General features: G+C 41.0%; 1 protein-coding gene across 1 annotated transcript in view; it reads right to left on the bottom strand.

Moving 5' to 3' along the window:
* Positions 1–351: 351 nt before the first annotated feature.
* The window catches only part of SORCS3 (sortilin related VPS10 domain containing receptor 3), a 266055-nt gene continuing 243331 nt past the window's right edge, over positions 352–23075 (bottom strand). The window contains exons 20-28 of the mRNA XM_041461143.1: positions 21501–21687; positions 18364–18497; positions 14070–14193; positions 11347–11459; positions 9375–9506; positions 7395–7494; positions 5259–5364; positions 1003–1163; positions 352–416 (exon numbers count right to left, since the gene is read on the bottom strand). Coding sequence (XP_041317077.1) covers positions 352–416; positions 1003–1163; positions 5259–5364; positions 7395–7494; positions 9375–9506; positions 11347–11459; positions 14070–14193; positions 18364–18497; positions 21501–21687 — 1122 coding nt within the window. The remainder of the gene's footprint in view (positions 417–1002; positions 1164–5258; positions 5365–7394; positions 7495–9374; positions 9507–11346; positions 11460–14069; positions 14194–18363; positions 18498–21500; positions 21688–23075) is intronic.

The raw sequence follows: 23075 nt of genomic DNA on the forward strand, positions 1-23075 counted from the left end.
CTGAAAAGGGACAATTTACTTACAACATGTTGCCTAAGGTACGACACCTATCTGTTGGATTTGAATACTTAATTGCCATTCTGTATGTAACAGGAAGCTGGCATCAAATCTTATTGCACACTTGATTCATTCTTGCTTTTTATTTCTAATCTGATGTGTATTCCCTAAATATGAAGAACCTCTGCTATTTATGAATGCAGCCCTGGTAAACACAAAAAGCCCACCCCATTCCCTCTCAAATGATAATAGTGACATATAACTCTTTTTTCATAATAATAATAATAATAATTATAACAATAATAATTACAAATAAAAATTCAGAAATGCTGTAGACCAAGTGGATTCTCAGTATTAAACACTAGTGCAGTTGGGGATTTCCTTTGTGCTTTCACTGTTGGCAATTGTTGAGATGCTTCCTGTGGAGGAGAAAATGGAGAAGAGAATCAGTGCAGTGGCTTCAACAGTTTGGTCTATATTGCTTCTCACTCTTTAGGATGTGGTAGCATAAGTGTAAAGACAGAAAAGATGCTTAAACATAACACATTCTTTTATGTATTTGCAATAAGCAGGGAGCATGCAGAAAACCCAATTACTACAGCTCAGCTGACCAGCAGTAAACTCATTAAGCTATTAAGGACATATTTGCTTGTAATCACAGCACACCAACACTGTGAGCCTGGCTCAGCTGATTCTTCTGAGGGCGCAGGGAATTTGGCACTCCTCCACAAGAGAGGCAGGGTCATGAGCAGGAATAGGTGTGAGCCACAGCTATTACTAACTTCTTTATAGCTACTGCTGGAGCCAGGTTCCTACCCTGGGAAAAGCTGAAAAGCTAGAAGAGAAACTCCATTATCCTGCTCCTGAGAGAGATTTACTCCCTATCCCAGTGCCTCAGGGCTCTACTTTTACCCAGGGTCACAGTCACTGCCTCTCCTAATACCCAAAAGACCAAAGTCTTCACCCAGACTGTGAAACAAAACTCAGCTGAGGGTTGTCTCTCACCCATCACTCGTGTGTCCAGCTCTTTGTCCATCAGCTCCTCAGGGTCTGTGAACTCACTCAGGGTGATTTTGGGGGCATTTTCACTTTGGCTGACAGAGCCAATCATTTCCTGCTCCTTGTCGTGCTGAACTTGGGCATAGATGTTAATCCAAGGAATTTTCCTGCACAGAAAAGGAAAATGAGAAGTTATGGTTTGTAACACAGGGATCCTGAGCATGTCATTTATTAATGAGACAAACTAAGCTGAGACCAATACCAGACCAGTGATGCAAAGTATGAGTTCTTAGAAAGGTGAAAGTACCACACAGATGTTCATCTCTGAAAGTGTCCTTAGCATCTACCAATTCCAATAGCAGCCAAAGGTATTCCAAATCTCAGGCCACTGTCTTCACATCATGTGCACAAAGTCTTCGTCAGCTGCAAACTTCAATGTTCTGCCCTTTTAAATGAGAAATTGTCCACACGGTGGACACTGCACTCAGCTCAGACAGCAGCAATTAACTAAGTACAATCAGCTGTAATTGTCAACTCTCTCAGTATTTATTGTATGATCAGGGTTGCATTGGAAACCAAAAGCAAAAATCAATTTGGCATTAGTATCAACGGAACAAAAAAATTGCTGGGCTTGTTGCTGCTGACAGGTCCACACTGACTCAGAAGAAATTGCCACATCTGAAAGAGTTATAAAGAATTTTTCCTGCCTCAAAGTCAGGAAGGATTTGGACCTCATAACACCCATCCAAATTCCATTTGTTACCATTCCATTGCAAAAATCAGTTTGTCATGCTATGGATCATGCAAGTTTGTAGGGACTTATTTTTCCTTGCTGCTCAGGAAGCCAAGAAAATGAAGGGATTATTCCTCCTTCCCCCAGGCAAAGTTACCTTGGCCTGCTAGAATGATATCTTTGAGAGTCAGTCAGGTAGACAGATTATACAGGCCTAGACAGACAGGTAGTAATCCCTGGAGGAATGCAAGTTTAAATGAGAGACCTGAAAAGGAATGTGTTAAGCATCATAGGGGTTGCCAGGATTATCTGCATTGCCTGTTGGAAGTTGACTGGTTTTTCCTAATGCTCTTAGAAAGTTCTCGTGCCATGCAGTTCACACTGCTCCAATAAGGAAAATTTGGAGAATATTTTGAGTTCCTTAAAGCACACAGGAGTGAGAGAGAAAGAAGATGTGTTCAAAAGAAGTAATATAAAATTCCATATTCTATATGATCAGTTTGATGCTGATCTATCTGCTGTTGGATATGTCAGAGACAGAAAGCAGTGGAAATTGCCTCAGCTCTCACGAATTCAATAGATCTATGCTGATTTTACTCTGTTGAAGTTCTGGCCTCAACCAACTTGTGCTATTGGCTTGATTTAGCATTCTGTTCTTAACCAGCATCAAGCCAGGGATGTTTAGCAGCAGATGACAAATCTCATGATCTTCTCCCTTTCTCCTACCTTCTAATGTTTAAATATGCTGTAAATGCCCCAGAAGATATAGAAACTACACAGGAAATGAGTGAGAACTAATGCATTCCCATAGGATCTAAGTGCCCAGAACTTGTTTGGAGATGTATGACATGAGAACATGCCTGGAGATAGTAGAAGACAGTCCTACGTCCAAACAATGCAATAGCAGAGCAGTGATTGTCTCTGAACTTCACATGGAAAGGTGAAAAGCTCTTTAGAATTGTGAGGCAGAGAGCCAAGGTACTTCAGAGAGTCAGGGAAAAAAGAAACTGGGATGGCTGTACATATGTGAATGCATACCCAAGTACCTAATCCTGCTGTGCCTGCCGGCACAGACACAGGGGGCCACAACCACATCACTCTGAGCACACACAAGCACTCTGTCCTGCACTGCTGTCCCAGGGCACGCACATGGACTGCCCCACAGCCCCACCACTGCTCAGCACTCATACATACACAGTATTGACTGATGTATGCTCAATCTTCCAGAAAATAAACAACTTTTTTACAGATTATTTCCATACTTTTTCCCTCTTCCTTCCTTTTCCACTGGGACCTCCTCAATAAGCATCTCTCTGGCAGCAGTGTTTAACATGCCTGCTGAGTCTATAAATTGATGGACTTGTAATAAGGAGACTGTGTGCAAACCAGCAAAGCACCAAATCTATGAATTCGTAGAATTAAAAAATCATGTCAGCCTGTGCTCTCCCATAACCTTTCCCAGTAAGCAGAAGTTCTATATTCAGGTTGGGACCACCATTAATCAGTGGCTAATGTACCTGTGCATCACTGAGAGCCACAGGAAAGCCTTTGGGTTTGCTCCCCTTTTTCCATTAAGAATCATTGCATGCTCTCGCTTCTGCTCCACTGAGCGAGGGGTTTTAGACAGAGCTGAAAAGTTGCTTTCTGTTCTGAAAAATCAAGTTGAGAACACTCTGTGTATGACTTATCCTAAACTTTGTCAATTTGATCTGGGTTTTTCCCCTTTGGGACAGAGAGATAAGCCAGTTAATAAGCTTTTGGACTAAGCAAAACTGATGCTTTGACCACCTTCCTCCTCACTCCCAATTTGTCATACAATCAACTTTCAGACAGATTTTAACAAGGCAGGATCTCCATAGCCCTAGAGCATAATAGAAGGCTGATGGCTGCTGTACTCAAAGCTCAGGCTGCTTAAGTAGTACAAGAGTCAGTTTTATGTGCTGTAGTAGCAGAAAATGAGGCAGAGAGTGCCAGAGCAAAGTGCATTAATCTCCTCACTGTTCTCTGGCAGCTGGAATATAAAGACCCTTCTTCAGATGCTAGTGGTAACCACAGCAGTGGTAACTGCTGACCACAGGGCCAAGGACATCAGGCCAAACCTAGGAAACCATCTCACCAAGACATAAGGGAAAGCATGTCTTATGCAGGGCTGTACCTACAGCTTGTCACATCTCCCAGAAAGACTTTGCCTTCCTCATCCTACGTCTAGGTGTGAGAGTAATCATCAGCTTCCTCCCCAGCACACTATTAAATTGATGCCTTAAACAAATCCCATTCCCCTGGGAAGCTGTAGTCACTTCACAGAAGCAGAGGGGATTTCAGGCTGAAAAAGGAGGTCCTGCTGAAGGCTTTGAAATCTGCCTCTGAGCAGAGTTACACAAATGCTTTCCCTGGAAATTGTCCTGGGCCACTGAAGTCAGTGGGAGATTGATAACAGCAGTGTGCACAGGATCAAGCACTACAAGGAGTGCCACTCACTAATTAAGACAATGGTTAAAGCAAGATGTTAGCAAGGAGGGAAACTTCAAACCTGTAGATTAGGATAGGTGCTTGTCTTATCATATAATTTAATTTTGAATATTGTTTGCATGCCTCTAGCATCCTTAGAGAATACTAGCCTTATCCTGCAGAGCAGAAAAGCTGGAGAAAGCAACATTTAGCTGGAATCTGGACAGGAAAAGTGCTAGTTTTTCATTTAGAGGAACTACTATGTCCAGAAAGTTTTATTTATTTAATTTTTAAGGCAGACTTGGCTTATGTTTCTAACACAATATTTGGCCACTGGTCAGGATCTAGGCACACAGACTATTTCATACTGTAAGTACTGTACTGAATGCAAAGTTTCTCCTAAGGAGCTCCATCTGCCTAAAATATATCTTCATAAAGCAGGCCTTCAGCAAACAGGCCATTCTTATCACATATTTTGTTTCACAGCTTGCAGCAGCCAAGTGCCACAGGCCAGACCTGGTCCTGCCTGCTGTCTGGAAGCAAAAGGTTTATATTAACATCTGTCATGGTAAATCTCAGCACATATTCCCAAAGGCATTTTGGTGCTTTACACAAATTTTTCTGGCTTTGAGTCTCCCAACTTTAACACAAACACACCTGTTCCTCTGCAAGATTAACCTATTCACTTTACAAGATAGAAATGAGATGCTGCTGCACAAAGGCAGCTTGGCAGGTGGGCATAGACTGTGTGAAATCATCCATCATGTGGTTTTTGACTAAGCTTGCTTTGTGTTTCTCAGTATTCAGTGAGCACAAAGGTTCCCATTTCTGGTCTGTGGTTTAAATAATCTGAAGCAGAAGATGATTTCTGAGCTCTTGGTGATGTTTTGGAGCACCAGCTTTGTGGTGAAACAGCAGTAGATGGTTTCCTCTGTAAGCAGCAGACATAGGGAGCTACATTCATCGAAGCCAGATGCCCAGCACAGCTCACTCTTCATTTGCAATTCAGGCACAGCTCTGCCTAGGTTTCCTGTTAACCACCCAGAGTCTCCTCCTCCCACCTCAAAGTTTTCCAACTTACCTCTTGAATTTGTAGATTAAAAAAACAGCCAAGCCCACAAACACCACTGACAACAACATCAGCATTGCTGAACTGCTGTGACCCGAGCTGGAATCCACAAGTGGTGCTGCAGGAGGAAAGGCAAAGCATCACACTTCAGGGATATTACAAGGCAACACATTAAGTACCAAGAGTTGAGATCAACTCTGTCTTTGTCACATCTGCTTTATCCCTACTGCATGGTGCATGCTGGTTTTGGCAAGACCAATCAGTGGGAAACAAATTGGTTGTCTTGTCCTTCAAGTCAAGGCCCTTTTTCAAGACAGTGCAGTCTAACATCCCTGAGTGAAGAGGCACAGCAAGCCACGCTCAGCTGAATGCCCAATCACTCCTGTATTAACTCTCTGGGCTATTACTTTTCAGGTTTTTCCAGGTACTAGAGTGGAAATGAATTTTATGAAGCATGGCTTAATACATATCTATTCCCCTTCAGAGAAGATACCTTAGAGCATCAATGAACAGCACAACTCCCATCTTCCAAGGATATTCATCTATCTCACGTGTGACAGGGACCTACTCTTGTGACAAGCATCAAGGTCCATCCTCATACAGGACCTTAGAGAATTTTAAATTGAGTCAGTTTTCATAATGTGGAGGAGCCCAAAGCAATAACAGTGGATTCAATCACACAATACATTATAATATTTTGGAAATTTTGATCCTTGACATTTTGGCTGGCTAAATACAGTATATTCCTATACCTTGTTTATGCAGCTATTCCAAGAGCTCATCAGAGCACACCATCTTAATGGCCTGAGCACTGTGCTGAGATCAAGTGTCTGATGAGAAGTCTCTAATGATGCACAAATGATTATAAGTAGCAGCTGAGTGTTTCTCATTTTGCATAAATATTTGGCTTTGGTGTTTTACTATTCTCTATTCTTTTTCCATCACCCTGAAGACAGGGACAAAGTCATGCAAATACAGCCAGTTCTGATTACACTGTCAAATTTCCAAGCCCAACAGTCTGATCCTGACAGTATTCTGCTGCTAATACTTCTGGCTCTTTTGTGGAAAAGACTGTCATTTCAAATCAAAACACTACGGAAATGGTCAAGAAACAAATGCAGCACCTGCACTGAGAGGGGGCAAGAATAGCTGCAAAATGTAATTTAAATGCAGTGCCTTGCTAGAACCAAGTCAGATTCTTGAGAATTCCAGCCACCTGGAGACCTCAGACATTGTATCACGTTCCCAGTTTTGCAAATTAATCCATTTCAGGCTACTCCTATTAGCATCTGACTCACATTCCAAAGGAGCAGTTAGAGAGTGAAGGTAAAAAGGCATTGCCTGTAGGAAAGGTCATGAGCCTTGACTTAGCCTAGCTTCCTCTCTGAGAAGAAGCTGAAGTGTGTTATTGGGGTATGAATCCCAATCTTTCAGAGAGGCTATCAGCAAGGGCACTCGCACAAGATCCCACATTTCAGACAATTGCAAGGATAGTCATGAAAAGTAAGGGCAAAAATAAATCCATCACCTTCTTTGTAACCATCACTGTTTCATCAATAGCTGAGACCTTCACACTAGGCTGGTTTAAGTAAAGGGATTAGCAAAGCTTAAATGGACTCTGCTACTTTGTGCAAAAATGGAGATAGGTAGCGTTGAAATTTAAGTTCTCATTTTTGGAAGTCAATATTCAGGCACATATTCCCTGTAAGAGACCTCAATCTTTTCCTGAATACTTTGCCCCTTTAAAGCTTCCTAGCTAGCCATAACAGTAACAAGCCCTTTGCTGTAAGGATTTGATCCAACATCCATGAAACTTAGTAATACCCCACTGAATTCCACAGGTGCTCAATAAGGACTTAATAGAAGACCATTCACCTGGTTTTCTGAAACACTTGAAAAACACCAATGTACTTGTTAATTAAGCCACAGGGAACTCTTACAAGGTACTTTTTATACTTGTACAAACTGGAGCATGAAGATACCCCTGATGGGTTGGTTTTAACACTTCCTGCTTCTACCAAAATGTCTCAATTGGCACATAGCCCAGTGCCACATGCCAAAGTGTGAGTGCTCTGATGTAGACTGATTCCCATGGAGTTGTCTGAAGCCTCAGGAGAACCACAGCAGTGCCTTTGACTCCACACTCACCTAATGTTAACTGAGTAACATAGACAACCACTTCAACGCCAGGCTTCAGCTCAAACTGGACCAGGTTCTGGTTGAGAGCATTGAAAAGGATTTCTACTACCTGATGAAATAAGAAGAGATCCAACAATTAAAGTATAGAAGATTGCAAAGTCTGAAGAATATTCAGGAATACACAAAGCCCATGAATAGTGGCTGACATCTCTTACTGGCTTCAGCAGGGCCCGAGGAAGTGGAGAGAAATGCACGCGTGCTTTAGTGGAACTGGGTGTCATCCCATGTAAGTCTCTTTTACAGAACTTCTGAGACTCTCATTGTATGGTATTATATCTCTCCTGGGAAGCAAACCTACAAGGTCTGCAATTTTGTTTTTCTTTTTTGGGGGCTATGAGAAGAAGAAAAATAACTAAAGACCTTTTCACCTTACACAATATCCTTTGAGTGCGATCAAATGCATTTGGAAATCACTGACATATTGGCCTTTCATTGGTGGATAACAAAACTAAATTAGGCAGTCCAGACCTACATTTCTTTCTTCCCAATGATTCTGTCATGTAGTTTCTATTTAAATAGGCTGTTGGGGATGAGACAATCCAGTTTAGGTCAGTGGAAAATTTGCCATATTTGTCCTTCACTTAGAAAAGGGGCCTTGGACTGGGTGTACCAGAATTGCTGAGTTGGAGATCAGCAACCCAGCTCTGATGTGTTATTTGGTTGCCCCAGAGCCTCAGTTTGTTAATGCCTGATCTCCATAGAGTAGTTCTGATGGACAGGGCACAGCTAATGAGTAGTTCTAATGACCTACTCTCCAGGCAGAGCTCCTCAAGCAGAAGGCAAGAACAAGTGCCAAAGAACAACTGAGGAGACTGTCAACTAAAATGAGAGCACTAGTGCTTTAGGCCTCATAGTCAATTAGTCAGAAATCTAACTGAGATGTCAGCATAACACTGATACATGAAATATTGACACAACAGTTTGTTCAGAAGGAGTTTTAATACTTGTAGATCCTACTGTACAGGACAAAAATTACTCCAAGACCATCCCTCCAAAAAGCCTTTCAAGCCTTCCCACCTCAATGCATCTTTCCTGAACACTGACCACCAGACATTTAAGAGACCAGCTTTGATAACTTCCTAGGACAAAGGAACTACTCTGCAGGGACTGACTTTATCAGTGGGTGACAAGAACTTCCACTGAATTCGCTAGTCCCCTGAATAATTTAATGTTTGATCCAAACTTACAAGAGTTACTTGGCAATGGGCTCACACATAGTCTGCACACTGTAAAAATATTGCATGCAAGAACATTAGCTAGAGCCAAGCAGCCTTTCCAGCAGTACTTCACTCCTTTGCCTTTATAGACCTGATTTAATCACTTGGTAATTCTAACATGAAAGCTCCAGCAGCCTAGTGCTGTTGTTCTTTCCTTGCCTGCATATCACTGTTGCTATACATCACTGTAATTACCTATTTATCTAAATGGATGGATTTTGTAACTTCCAAATATAGTTTGCACAGGCCGTTCACTGCTGCAGAATAAAAAAAAAAAAAAAAAAAAAAAAAAAAAAAAAAAAAAAAGAGGTCTTGTTGTGGTGATCTATGAGAAGAGTCTGATTTATTTTTAGTAAACCTCAGTATATTATCTTGCTGCTTTGGCCTCCTTTTATTAGCATTCCTCCAGGGAGTAGAGGGAGTACATATTCAAGGTTCCTTTGGCTGTAACTACTGTATAAAGGACACTCCACTGATTTAGGAAGAATCTCTGCTAGTGGTAGACTGTGACATATCTCAGTGAGGTATTAGAAAATCCTGGTTTTCCTCTGAAAATAATTTTCTTTAATGCCATAAACTACACTGCCACAGTCCCAGATGCATCCATTTCCACCACACTTATTGTAAGTACTTCCAATGCTGTGCAGCTTCAGAAGCCCATCTGCAAACAATATGACAGGAATAAATGTTCCATGAATCCTCCTCTCCTTACTTGCTCCAGAGACGCCTCACTGCTTTTCCTCCTCTCTGTTGTGTTTTTGTGGGGCAGTATGAAGAGTTCAGCAGAAGTAGGCAGCCCAGGGAACACAGCTACCAGGATCTGTTCATCAGGGATACCAGTCACCTAGAAGAAAAGTAAAAAGAGGTCTCTAGCTGTTATTTTGTTACTTATGTTTCCACTGACTTTCAGAAACGGTGTTCCCATCAAATTGTTATTTTCCAGTTTCACTGTAGGTGTTGTGGTCCTAATGAGCTGTTCTGCCTATTTGGTGGGTCAGAACCCGAGCTTCTGCTAAAGCTCTCTACTTCCTTTCCAGAAATGAATGTAGGCTTGACAACACCCCTGGGGTCAAAGATCTCAACCCAAAGTCCAAACCTAGCATGTCTCCAGATCTGAATGTTCCATATAGTCCTCCTTGCTACAAAAGAATAACTGACCCAAAGTCAGATCCAGAGAATTTGTCTCAGAGCAACCACTGGTAAATGTGCAACTAACAGGGCCAATATGAAGAAAAGTGCCTGCAATCCCTTTCTACTTTGAGGTTACAGGGATCCACGTTGGCCATACATGAATAGCAATGTCCCCAGAGGGAGACGTCAGTCCCAGGGCTGACCAGGAGGGCTGTGCTAGGAGCTGCTCAGTTTGCTGAACCAAGGCTCTCACAGCTGCCTTCAGCAAGACCTGCCCACTGGGGCTGCTTCCCTCTCTTCCCAAATCCAAGCCATGCATCCTCAGTAGGACAGGAAGCCTCGCCTCCCTCAGAAATGCTCTGCCATGTGAGGTTCATTAGCTCCATTAGCTCTCTGCTCCTATCCCACCTCAAACTCCATGGCCTCACAGCAGAGCTGAAATGTACCAATGGGGCAGCCCATTCCTGGTGGGATACACAAGCAACCACTTCTACCAGATTTCTACTGTTCTGTAACCATTCGCAGTTACAAGCTAATTAATTAGTTTAACCTGCAAGCTTGACTCTTTTACTATAGTAAAAGGAAAAAACAGTTTAAAAAAAATAAACTTCGCATTTTTTCAGGATGGAAAAACAACCAAGGAAACTCTTACAACCTGTGAATTTTGAGTGGGCTGCAGATGAGAAAAGCTGAGCAGGAATGTACTTTCCCAGTAAAAATAATCAGCCTCCATTTCTAAGAACAGCTGTAGCTAAAGCAAAACAACCCCAATGAGCTACATTTTTGGCAGAATGCCAAACCCACAAAAGCTTGTCTAAATCTCGCTCCTAATTTCACACAAAACTAAAGTCCCTGACTACTTGATATCATAAATTATTCTGTCCCCTTTCCTGAAAGAATATGAGTACTAGTTTACATATTCTAATTAATCCCAAAGGAAGAAGATTCTGTACCTTCCAACTACACAAGTTTCTCTTTATCCTGTATTTTAAAGGTAAGTTTATTTTCCTTCTGAATCCTCATTTTTTGCCCCAGTTGGAAAGGGAGCAGAGCTTCAAAATGTTCACCAGTTGCTACACTTAGCTGCATGTGAAACTCCTGACTATCAGGAAAAGATAAAAATATCTTCCTCATGTATCCAGAATACTACAATGTCTATCTTCTGGGATGAAGTGGATCAGCTGTTTAACAACACTCACTAACACTAACCAAATGTTTGGAACAGAAAACAGTACATACTGTCATATCAACTTAGAAAAATAAGGACAATGATGATAGTATTACAATCTAGAATTTGCAAAATCCTCAGGGATATTAAAAGCTGAAAAGCACACAGAAATATTAATAAAAGTATTTGTAATATTTCCACAAAATCAGCAATACAGATTGGCTCTGTAAAAAGATCCAGAATATTAAGAAGCTTTTTATTGATTTTTAATGACAGTGCCATCACCGGTGCTGTGCTTACCCATTCTTTTGAGCTAGCATGTCAAAAAAGTGCATGTTTTAACAGCCTAGTCAATGTTAGTACAGACAAGGAAACAGACGCTCACCTGTGCTAGTGCTCTCTTGATGACTTTGCCAACATCTTGTCTCCATTCAGGGATGTCAGGGTTATGGTAATCCAAGTTGGGAGAAAATGACAGGAGCTGAGATTGGAAATATTCTGCAATAGAAAAAGTCTTTATGAGAAGATTAAATGGGCAGTGTTTAGTGTACAGACAAGGGTGCAGAAGACAACAGGAGGACCATAACTATCTTAAAGCAAGAGAGTGAGAAAAGGCTGAAGGAAGAAAAAGGCTGGCTAACACTAAGCAGGACAGAGCTTGCAAGGAAAGAATGCTTATAGTGGTACTTATAAAGGATGTTTTGATCTGTTGCCAATTTCTGGCTTTCCCCAGAGAAACAGAAGTGAGAATGAGAGAGGTGAGAGGATCCTTTGTGATGCCTTTGGGCTTTGTAATTTTACTCAACTTCAGATTCTGCTTACAAGAAGGATGACCAGCAAACAAGGCAGCACCTGGCTGAAATTTGGAAGGTCTGTCTGTACAATTGCAGAGTGAACAATTGCTCTAAGTTATGTTTTCTGTTTACCCTCCTAGAGGGAAACCAGGAGTGGTTAATTCCCCAACAAAGGAGAACCCAGTGGTGGTAATGACTGGCTCATCAAGCAATGGCTATTGACAGAACACTTTGAAGTTCTGTCCTGACTGAATGACTGCTGGGAGGAAGAAAAGCTTCCTAGACTTAAAATACAGAATGATTTTAAATTTGTCTCCAATTCCAACTCTCCCTGCTGGTCTCACCAAAGACCAAGTCTGGAGCCCTTATGGCATCTGTGCACAAGGGATTTGGGCCAGTGGAGGCAAAGATCCAGGATGGGAAACACACTCTTATGAAAGTTTTCAGTGTAAAAGATTCTCCTTTCTGATTTTGGAGATGTTCTGTGCCTCACCTTGAAGCAACTGATCTCCAGACACTTCAAATAAGTACCATTAATCATTTGTAAGAAGGCACTAGTTTTAGATCAAGATAAACCTGCCAGAGTATAAATGAGGAAATCCACAGAAAAGCAGAGATGTTCCAGCACACCATTTATGAGGCACCTTTTGCAAGAACTGTTCTTTTTTTTTAGACGGTGCAATATATTTTTAAATAAAACAAGTATCAAAGAGCACAGAGAAAGTCTACCAGGTTCTGAAGGTTTAACCCAGAGTCAGATATATAAAGTCTTTGACTTTTGAGCCCTTAGTTCCATGTCCAATTTATTTTTTGAGCAAATTCTTTTCTGTTAATCTCAAATTAAGGATATACCTGAATATATCTCCTCAACTGATAACACCAGAAATCCATGCCTATATTATGGCCTAGACCCATAATCACTTGACTCAGGACACAGATGAGGATACAAGTTTATCAGAGGACATGTTTACTAAAGGCATCACTCATTTATTCAGACTTGAACTCACCACCAGACTGAGGGGCTGGAAGGACTTCTTCCTTAGACCAGGTCAGTCTGCAGCACAGCACTGGATAGGACTATTTGGACTGGATCAAATGGGTTCATTTCTCTTTGTGATAGAACCCAAAACTTTGGATCTTCTGAACATAATGTCAAAATTTTTTCCAAGGTGTTTAAAAACAGAGTGAGGAGCTACGGGGCTAAAGATCAAGATCACCTGTGGATATCATTCTTAAATATATTTGATTCAGGTTTATTCTAGAAACTAATGGAAGGATGGAAATTTCCAAGTAAACACTGCATTTTGCAGTGCTCAAAATTATGAAGTAGAAGGTTCCTAATATTTGATAATAGCAAGTCAAGTTATTACTAAATCACATTATCAAATTATTAAAGGCTATTGAATTTCATGGCCAGACAATCAATAAATATCTATTTAGCTGCTATTAAATCTGAGTATACAGTGGGACATTTATTTGTATTTAATTACTGCAATAAGACACACACAGTGCAAATACACATTGCTGAGCTTCAAATTAGCCCAAGTTATTTGAAACCCAGGTTTCTCAACAAAACTTGAAGTCCAAAGAAAAGCTTGCTCTCAAATGCTGAATGCCAAAAACTGGATAATGAAAAGAAAGACTGGGCCAGGGGGGAAACTGTTCTAGAAGTCCTGGTCAAAGCTGCTGAGAGAGCCCTTTCACCCAGGATTTATCAAGCCCCAAACAGGGTTTCTGTTGTCTGTCAAAGGGTGCTTTTTGAAGCCCATGACATGCAGATATGGCAAGAACATTCCAAACATTACACATGGGCAAGTCCAGTGGGCATACTCAGACCTCCAGCTGTGACAGGAAAGATGGGCAGTGATACCAACAACAGAGTCCTTTCTGTCCTCTTTTCCAGACACTTCCTGACCCCTGTCATTTGTACAGTCGCTGATAGAGACACCAGTTGCATTCAGATCACCTTAGTCATGCACTGTGACTATTTCTTTCCACAGCTGGGAAGATGAAGGAATGCAGTCTGGTTCAAGTGTTTTTATTTCTGGCAGTTCCCTGTCTGGGTGTACAGACAGATGAACAAGCACAGAAGACACCAGCCACCTTATTAATGCTGAGGTTGTAATTTTCATTAGCTGCATCATTCTATTAACTTCTGTATTTTGTCATCATGACATATCTGAGCTACTCTGTCATCAGAGGTTTGTCTTCAGAGGTTCCTCCAGGCATTACCAAGTTCCTAGAGTTATTCTGGATCAGCAATGACTGTCTGCCCTTCACCCCCTGAGATGCAACTGCAAAAGGCTGAGGGTACCATGCACTGCGATCTCCTTGGTGTCCTGGATGAGGGTGTTGCCCCCAGCAACCTGCACAGTGACAGTGTTCATCCCCTCCACAGTGAACATGTACGAGATGCTGCTCTCCAAGGTGATGAGGGGCTGTAGGAGGCAAACACAAATGACAAAATCAGGGTGAGATTAACTCAAGATCACAACATGCACCTGATTAATCCACCAGGCAACAGCCTTGCTCCTTGATACAGGTGTGGTGCTGCCAGTTTGCATGTCCTGCTAAGGCCCAAATCCTGTGAGCAGTGTCCCACAGGCAGAGCTTTCTCTCATTTCAGTAAATATTTTCTGAAATATTCTTCCATTGAACTGCAACCCATTATTGTATGGACTCATCAGCAGACCACAGTCAGCAGTTGCAGAATTAGTGCACTAGAATGCAGCATTGTACACACACAACCAGCTCAGCTGCTATATTTGCTGTACAAAACCCAACCTCAAATTGAAAATAAACCAAAGATGCAGATGCTTCTTCAAACAATCCATATTGTTCAGATTCAGGGCCAGACTTTGCTTTTATGAGCACAAATCCATTTATCTCTCACAGAGCAACACTGCTCAGGTCAGAGTGAGGACATCCAGCATTGCCCTGTCCATGCTGTGAGTTTGTAAGCAAGCTGCAGCCACAAGCTGGCAAGCTGTGCTAACTAGGCTGAAAGCATGGCATAATTCCCGCTGACAGTACCGACTGAATGTGGCTGTGGAAGGGATCCACCCTAGAGCAGCCCATGGGAAGGGCCCACATTGAAGAAATCAATGGAAAACTGTCTCCCATGGGAGGCACTCCCTCCCAAAAGCAGGGGAAGAGTGGAAGGCGTCTTCCCCCTGAGGAGGAAGCATTGCAAGAGACAACACATAATGAACTGATTACAACCCCCATTCCCTGTCTCCCTGCACTGCTGGCAAAGGATGAGGCAGAGAATTCAGGAGTGAAATTGAGCCTGTGAAGAAAGGAGAGATGTGGGAAGGTGATTTAAGATTTGGTTTTATTTCTCATTATTTGATTTGATTGATAATAAATTACACTAATATCATAAAGTCAAGGCTGTTTTGTTTTTTAACAGTAATTAGTAGCATTTCTCTGTCATTATTGTGACCTGATTTTGTTATATTTTATGTATCCTGCCCATGGGAGGAGGGGAGTGATAAACTGGCTTTAGTGGGCAGCTGGTGTCTAAACAGGGTCAACTCACCTCAACTGAAAATCAAAAGTCCAGCCTTCACCGTGCCACTGATCTGACAGCTGGTCTACAGAAATAACTCTTTATTTAGAGAAACTACAAAAATGGAAACAGTGATACTAATCTCCACTGCAAAAAACACAGAGGTCTAAGAGAACAGATAAAGCCATTGTACCATTGCTGTTGTCCCTTCACTGCACTTCCAGTTGGTTTTTAAAGGAAAACTTCCTAATTTCACCTTCCAGCTCTCACAATTTATCTCATCATGCTGCCAGCCTGACTGCACTTCACAACAGTGGTCACAAATGCCATTTTCATAGCCAAATCAAAATTTCCACCTGCACAGGCAAGACCTGCAAACACATTTCTGTCTCTCTAGAACACCACCTTCCTTAGACCCCCTCATCCATGAGCTGAAAAAGCAGCAAAAAACAAAAAGTCTTATCACATGGCACACACAGTCCAAGGGCACCAGCTCGTGCCAGCCCTGGAGGCCCAGCTAACATTTACTGAGATATACACAGACCCTGGAGAAGCTGAATGGGCCTCTATCAAACTGCAGTGATATCAGCAATCCTCCTGGAGGTTACAGGTTGTGGTTCTGTGCAACGGCAGATAAGAGGATGCAGTCTGGCCTTTAAAATTACATTTTTTTCTTTTTGTATATGTGTATGCTGGACATTCCATTATCATGGATGATTTCACTTCCATCATGGAGTTTTAACATTCAGCCAACTCCTTAATTTTAATTCAAGAATCAAGACCTGGAAACTAACTCTAAATTAAATCAAGTAGTTTAAGGTTCATTTGCTCAAGCCTATTAGACAGCTGGATACATCTATTAAACTGGACCTGTGTTAATCCAGGCAAATTGGCCTTTGGGCATACTGCAAAAACCATAACAGTAGAAATTTAGTAGCGGAGTTTCTGCAGGGTGGGCAGAGCAACAGAGGAGTCTCAGCCAGGTCATTTGTGTCTAAGACAATATTCTCCTGTGCAGTAGCACAGAGAGTGAGACTGCAAGTGACACGAGACACATCTGGTTCTGCCTGGGATGGCTACGGGCTGAACAGGAAAAGAAGTTGCAATCCCTCAGCATGGAACAAAAACCTATCATCTAACAGTACCAGTCACAATATTACACACCTCATCCTTCAATTCAGTGTCCCCATCTTTCACCTCTACTCGGAACCACCATAGTTTACTCATGAGTGGGCACTGAGAAGGATCTGACATACACCTTAAACATCCCAGGAGGAATTTTGATGTGATACAGACTGCTGTTCTGACAAAAGGTGGCTGATACAGTTATGTCTATATCTCTTGGCATACTTCTGTCAGAGTTGTAGTACATTCCATGAGGTATCTGGAAATAATGCTTTGCAAAGACTGAACAGTGCTCTGGGTCTGAGATTCAGACACAGGTAAGGGGCACCATGTTTACTCTTCCATATTTCAGCAATGAGTACAATCATGCCAAGGTGTCAAAGGACCAGCTACTCCTTGTTCAGCTATGTCCAAAGTACCCATCCCAAACACATCCACATCTGCTTGTACTCTGATGCCTACAGGCCTGAAATTTAAACTAGAAGATGAAACAGATCATATTTCCAACCCAGAAGCAAGCACTGTGAGAACTGCATGGAAATCTTCAGCAAACACCATTGCTTTGCACTACCTTTTCTAGATTGCTTTCTATTTCAAAAAAATCTTTCTTAAGGCCCAATCAACTTATATAGTAAGGACAAAAACAATGGCAGGAAAACTCTACACTGGAGGGCTTAAGCAGATGATCAAGTTACCAGTACCTAAATTATCTCTGATGTACTTTAATGGTTCTCCATGTGTGAGCACTAAGCCAAAAATATTAACTGTAACATGATTTTGCATCCCTGTATTTCAATGCAGTATAAACTATGTGGAATTACCTGGTACTTGCCATGGACTGGATGTGCATATGTGGGTGGTTGCCATAGTTCAGCTAGGGCACTGTAACTTGGCAAGTTACAGTAAATGGCTTTTGGTCCTGAGTTCTTCCACTGCCTCAACTATGCTTCCACAAAAATCATCAAGTTCTTACAGTGAACTTCCTAACTGGATATAAAATCCCAGTAGAAGCAGCACTTAATGTTTTTATTTTGCCTTTATTGATATTGTTGGTAGCTAGGGTAAGAGGTTAAAACTAAGCAGCTTTTCAAAGAGAACACAAAATACTTGTGTGCCAGTTTTTTATCTCAAGGTCCATATTTCATGTAAAATCCCCTTTTCTTTCTTCTGCAATCTCAACTCAGTGCACACCTTCAATTGCAAATGTAGACAGTGACATGTTTTAAACTGCTTTTGTAAATAACAGCAGAAACTACATTGTGAAATTAACAGCTGTACATTTCACAACTGTAAGAATGGAGAACAGTGCCTGTCTCACTCCTAAAGTCCACAATAAAAACTGTAGCTAATAGGCAATCCTGCTCTCTCCATTTGAAAGCATAACACTAACTTGTATTTTCACTTATTTTAACTATTGCTAAAAAAGCTCCTTATAATACATACAGTTACAATACACATAATTTGAAAATTCACTACAAAGAAGTCTCATCCCCCTCTCTAACATAGGCAGACTCTTCAGCTTGAAATTCTAGATACACCTGTTTATCTGAACACCAAGAGCTTTAAAGTACCGTGCTGGAATCCAGCATTATGTACTGCACACTGGCACATAATGGAAACCCCCCTGGTTATTTGAACACCAGCAGTTTTTAAACACTGTGTTGAAAGCCAGCATTATTCCACATATAGTTCAGTTAAGTTGCAAGTGAACGCTGGTAATAACAGTGGTCTTCAAATCTCAGTAGGGCTGATAACAACCAGATGGAGAAAGTAATAGCTCCTAAGAACAACACAAGACAGAAGGAAATAAATTCACAAAGGTTGAAGTTCAGATAATGACAACCCTCTTCAGCCAAGTTAAAAACTAAAACACAAAACAGACAAAGGCAAGAAGTTTTTATTACAGCTGAGAGAGTTCCCTGACTGTTGTGACAAGCTTAGGAAAAAAAGATGAACCAAAGTGTGCCTGTACCTTGGTGCTGTTGCCAAACCACCAGAAGTAGGTAAGTGTTCCTGCCTGGCTGGGCCAAACTACTGCAGTAATGTTGACATCCTTATTTCTGATGGCAACAAAGGGAACACTCAGATGGACGTGCTCCACTGGACCTGTGGGAAGAGAACTCATTATTAAAGGCTTTGAGTTAAATCCTCCCTGCACAGTTGTGAACAGCAAGGATTTTTCTTTTAAATAAATCAAAAGTCCTGTGTCAGCAGTGACAGTCTAGTGACAGTCTATTTATATTTTAGAAATAAATGAGAATTTCAGCAGTCAATGAACAACAGAAAAAGATAATCAAATTTGAAAATACTTCCTCCCCACCCCATTATATACATTTTCCATAGCACTAATTTCCAGAGAGGGGCAGTGCTGTGTTTAGAAGAATTTTTTAAATGCATTTGGAAGAAAAACAATGAACTGGCTTTGCATTATATAGTGAAGTTGCTATTGAAAGCCATAAGGATAGGACACAAGAAAGGGATAGGACACAAGAAAGGGATAGGACACAAGAAAGGGATAGGACTCAAGTGAGAAAGAAGTTTTTTCTTGAAAATATAGTCACTGAGCTACTAAGATTTGTGGGGAAATCATTTTAGCCAAGATGGCTTAAATCTGGTTATATAAGAGTCATTTATGACTTTATTAAATACCCCAAACAGTTTTTTAAAAGGTCTCCAAAATAAAGACTCATGATTTTGGAAATCCTTGGTATCTTTTTGACTTAGACTTGAACTTGGGAAGTCTTTGGGGAGTCAGTTGCCCCTAGAAAACATCAGGAACCACTTGAAAGATGTGTGCATTGGCATAACAAAGCATGTAATTGTCAGGAGCGCTTGATTCTGAAAGACTTAAAAAATAACAAAGTACCAATGCAAAGTTGTATGTAATAAATGCAAATGCCCAGAATAAATCCAGGGCATGAAGCCCTGAATTCAGAAGGCAGATCCTCTCTAGAAAAAACAACATGTGTAGAAAATACTGAGGTTTTATTTGATAGTTTGTTCAAAGCTTCTCCTATCTCCATTGTTTTTCTTCTTGTTTATCTTTTGGTTTTGCTGGTACTGAATTTCAGCTGATAACTGCTGCCCATCAGACAGTGTTACTTTCTGGATAGTACCTTTAAAACACAGCAAACTGACAGACTATCCCTGTGAGATGGAAAGGACAAAATAAGAAAAGTCATAATCTTTTCTTTTTTTGTTAGACATTCATTGTGGGAAGCAGGAAATGTGGTGATTTTAACTGAGACAATCCTCTTGTGTTACCTCTCAGCACGAAATGGGGACATTAATCAGTTCTCCATCTACTTGAATTACAAAGATTGTGGAAAGTAAGAGCTTCTACCACTGGAACACAGAGCTCCAAGCACAAAAGGACCCTATTCTTGCTTCTGGCAACTTAAAACTTGATCCTTTTTTTCCCCCTTTTCCCGAGAGATCTCTATCAGCAAGTCACTCCTGAACTCTGACCACAGGAAGTACTCTGGGTTTGCAACAACAGCAGGTTCCCCTAAATATTTTGTGGTGGCGCATGTAAGAGGAAAAACACTATTATCTTTGCTTCCTTTAAATATCAAGTTAAGCAGCTTGGCAGCAGATTCCAGAAAGCTGAAAAGTTAACTGGCTGCTAATAAAGCTGCAGGGTAGAAAATTAATGTTGCTTGAGGCCAAGGAGCCTTTTCTTCTCTTTTTTTTTTTTTTTTTTTTTTTAGCACAGGATCCCAGTACCAGAGTGATTGTATAGTAAGAATGATTCTCAGGCATATTTGTCTGTAGATTTGAACTTCAAGGTCAAACCTCCTATATTGACCAGTACTTCCACTTATTAGAAGTTTAGTACTGAGGTGTCATCTTATTTCAGCCTTAGCATGAATGTAAGTGCTTGCAAAATATTTCCCCAGAGATAATGATAATAAATTGGCTACCTAAGAATGCTATAAAAGTCAAAGGAGAGATCTGAAAGGCTGATGTAAAAAAGGGTGGAGCAGCAAAACCAGGCCAAGGAACTGTCACTTATTGCATTCTGCTTTAAAATCCTCACCATGAAAAAGTAGTTCCTTTGAGAAAAATCAGATAATCCATACAAATCTGCTTGTTATTACCAGGTAACCATCACTTTTGTCAGCTAATGGCCCAAGGTGAAGGAAAAAACAGTTAATGCTCTAATAACAGGTTGTTAAGTGCAGCCATGATTGACTTTGAGGGAATTATGAGCATAATAAAAGCTTCAAGGAACATTTATTCCTTCATACAGGGAGCTGGAAATTAAAATGGAGAAAAAGTTCTTGAGTTTTGGAAATTTCTAATTTGCTTCCTTTCAGCAGAAAAGCTCAAGCAAAAGGCAGGATGTAAGACATTCTGACAAGTAAAGAGGGAAGGCAGACAAGACTATGATCACCATTATGGGCAAAATTAATGGGGTGCATCTGAACACAGAAGATCTAATAATCTAAGAGTAGATCAAAGAACTGGGCTCTTTTTGGTCTCATCCTACATTCCACACACTCTGCTCTCTCCTGTGGCTTTGGGAAGTTAACTCAGAGCTCTATATTTGAGTTTGCTCATGTGTCAGCAGGAGAGAAATTGCATTGATCTACCAAACAGGACAGAAACATCAGGGATGCACGTCAAACACATGAAATGTGAAAAGCAGCACATTAGCCCTCAGTACATTCATATCTCAGGAAGCACGCTCAGCACAATGCTTCTATTTCATTAAATTAGCACTGTAAATGCTGAAATTCTGAATAAGTGACTCAAAATTTAGTTTAATCTAATTCTCTTAGAATTAAACATGTATTGAAAAGACACATTTGGACTTTGTTCCATAAGCTGCTTGGTCTCTGACCCTTTCAGAAAGCCCAGTAGACATTTTCAAACTTTTCTCCATAACTCTCAGAACTGCAAATACACTTGTTTTTAAAAAAAAACCCTTCTCTTTCCCTTCATTCAATAAAGTCTATTTAACAAGTTAGAGGAGCATCTAGAAGCCCAAGCCTTTGGAAGAGCATGAGCTGCACATTGTGGGTTTGCACCTATTCTTGGGCCCTGCTGAGACTTTGAGTGAGGTCATATTTTGGCCCAGGGAATCTGGCAGGTGGAAGTACTCACAGACCACATGCAGGAACAGGACAGCAGTGTCTGAACCCAGGCTGTTCTCTGCATACGCTGTCACCTGGAAGATTCCAGCACTCTTATACACGTGCCGGATGCCATCCTCCACAGGGCTGAAATTGGCATAGGACACTGCAATGCCATCTCCAAAATCAAGCTGGATATTTGTCCTTTGGAGATCACCCTGCAACAGAGAAGGCTGGAATAGGAAACTGGACTGATATAAAAGGATTTATATTACCTTCCATCTCAGTTCCATTTCATTAGCATGGACACAGAGTAGTAACTTTTCAAAAAAAGCCGAGCTTTGTTCTGTCATTCCCTAAGGTGGCCAGACACAGACAGCAAAAAACCAATACCTCATCCTAAAGTAGCTAAAACAGGTGACATGAATAACCTCTTGCAAATATCCACCCTTGATTGTACAGAGTTTAGAAGACCGGTTTCATCTAGACATGAAGCTTCAGCATGGATGAATTAATACAGGTTGAGTCCCACGTCGAGGACTGACAGACTTTTTTGTCTCATGTCAGTCAACACAGAGACAGGGCCTGGATACACAGGAGAATGAAGCAGATGATGAGAAAATCTCTTCTAGGATTACTGTCAATGACAGTTATTAAATGAAGGAGGGAAAAACGGACAAGAAATTCCAGCACCACAGGTATTGTCTGGAGACAGAAGTTGCACTATTTTAGTTTAAATCATGCTTTAAATCACTGTAGTTGAACTGTAGAAGTGTCTGTTATTTTGGTTTCTCGGAGCCTTATTTTATACTTGCCCCCAGCTGACTAATGTAACACAAAATAAGGCTAATTTCAACAAAGCTAAAGCCCACTCCAGTGATTTCACTAAACTGAAATAAAACTACAACTCAGATTCAATTTCTCTAGCTTTAGCTTTCTGCATAAATATAAGATGTGTTTTGCCAAGTAATTTTCTTTCATCGAAGATCTCCACTGTATTCACTGGGGGTGAAGAAGATACCACTACATTTTGGAGATATTCCTAGCCCTGAAGGGCTGAAGTCAATCCCTACATATATGGAGGACGTGATCTGAAAGTTTTTAAAAAAATATTAAATTTCTGTTCATGAATTTACCTTTTTTAATGGGAAATTCAGAAATATTTTACAGTCATCTCATAAATCTCATTATAGCAGTAAATGCATAGGGAGAACATACAGGAAGCCAGACCACAATGAAGCAGGTCCCACGTGTAGAAAATCAGGACCTTAGCAGCCCTCACTGAATTTATCCTCCTCATAGACTATACCTGCATGAAGAAATCAGAGGGCAGGAAGGGTATTTTTCAGATATCAATTTACTTTGAGTATATACTTGGAGTCTTCACACAGTCATACAGTCAGGATTATGGCATGTAGTTTTGAAATATGGGTATTTGATTATATATGTTAGATCTCTCTTCCTCCTTGCTCCATCATTCCCATCCCAGGGAGCCAGGGGAGTTTTGGCTATTGACTTGATCAGGGCGCCATTTTCACCTCTGCCCTCCTTGGACATTAAAACTTCAGTATAAACCAAAGAGCAATCAGAAAGGACTAAAGCAGTA

This window comes from Pyrgilauda ruficollis, unplaced genomic scaffold (genome assembly GCF_017590135.1).
Source record: "Pyrgilauda ruficollis isolate IOZ18807 unplaced genomic scaffold, ASM1759013v1 scaffold15, whole genome shotgun sequence".
Taxonomy (NCBI): domain Eukaryota; kingdom Metazoa; phylum Chordata; class Aves; order Passeriformes; family Passeridae; genus Pyrgilauda; species Pyrgilauda ruficollis.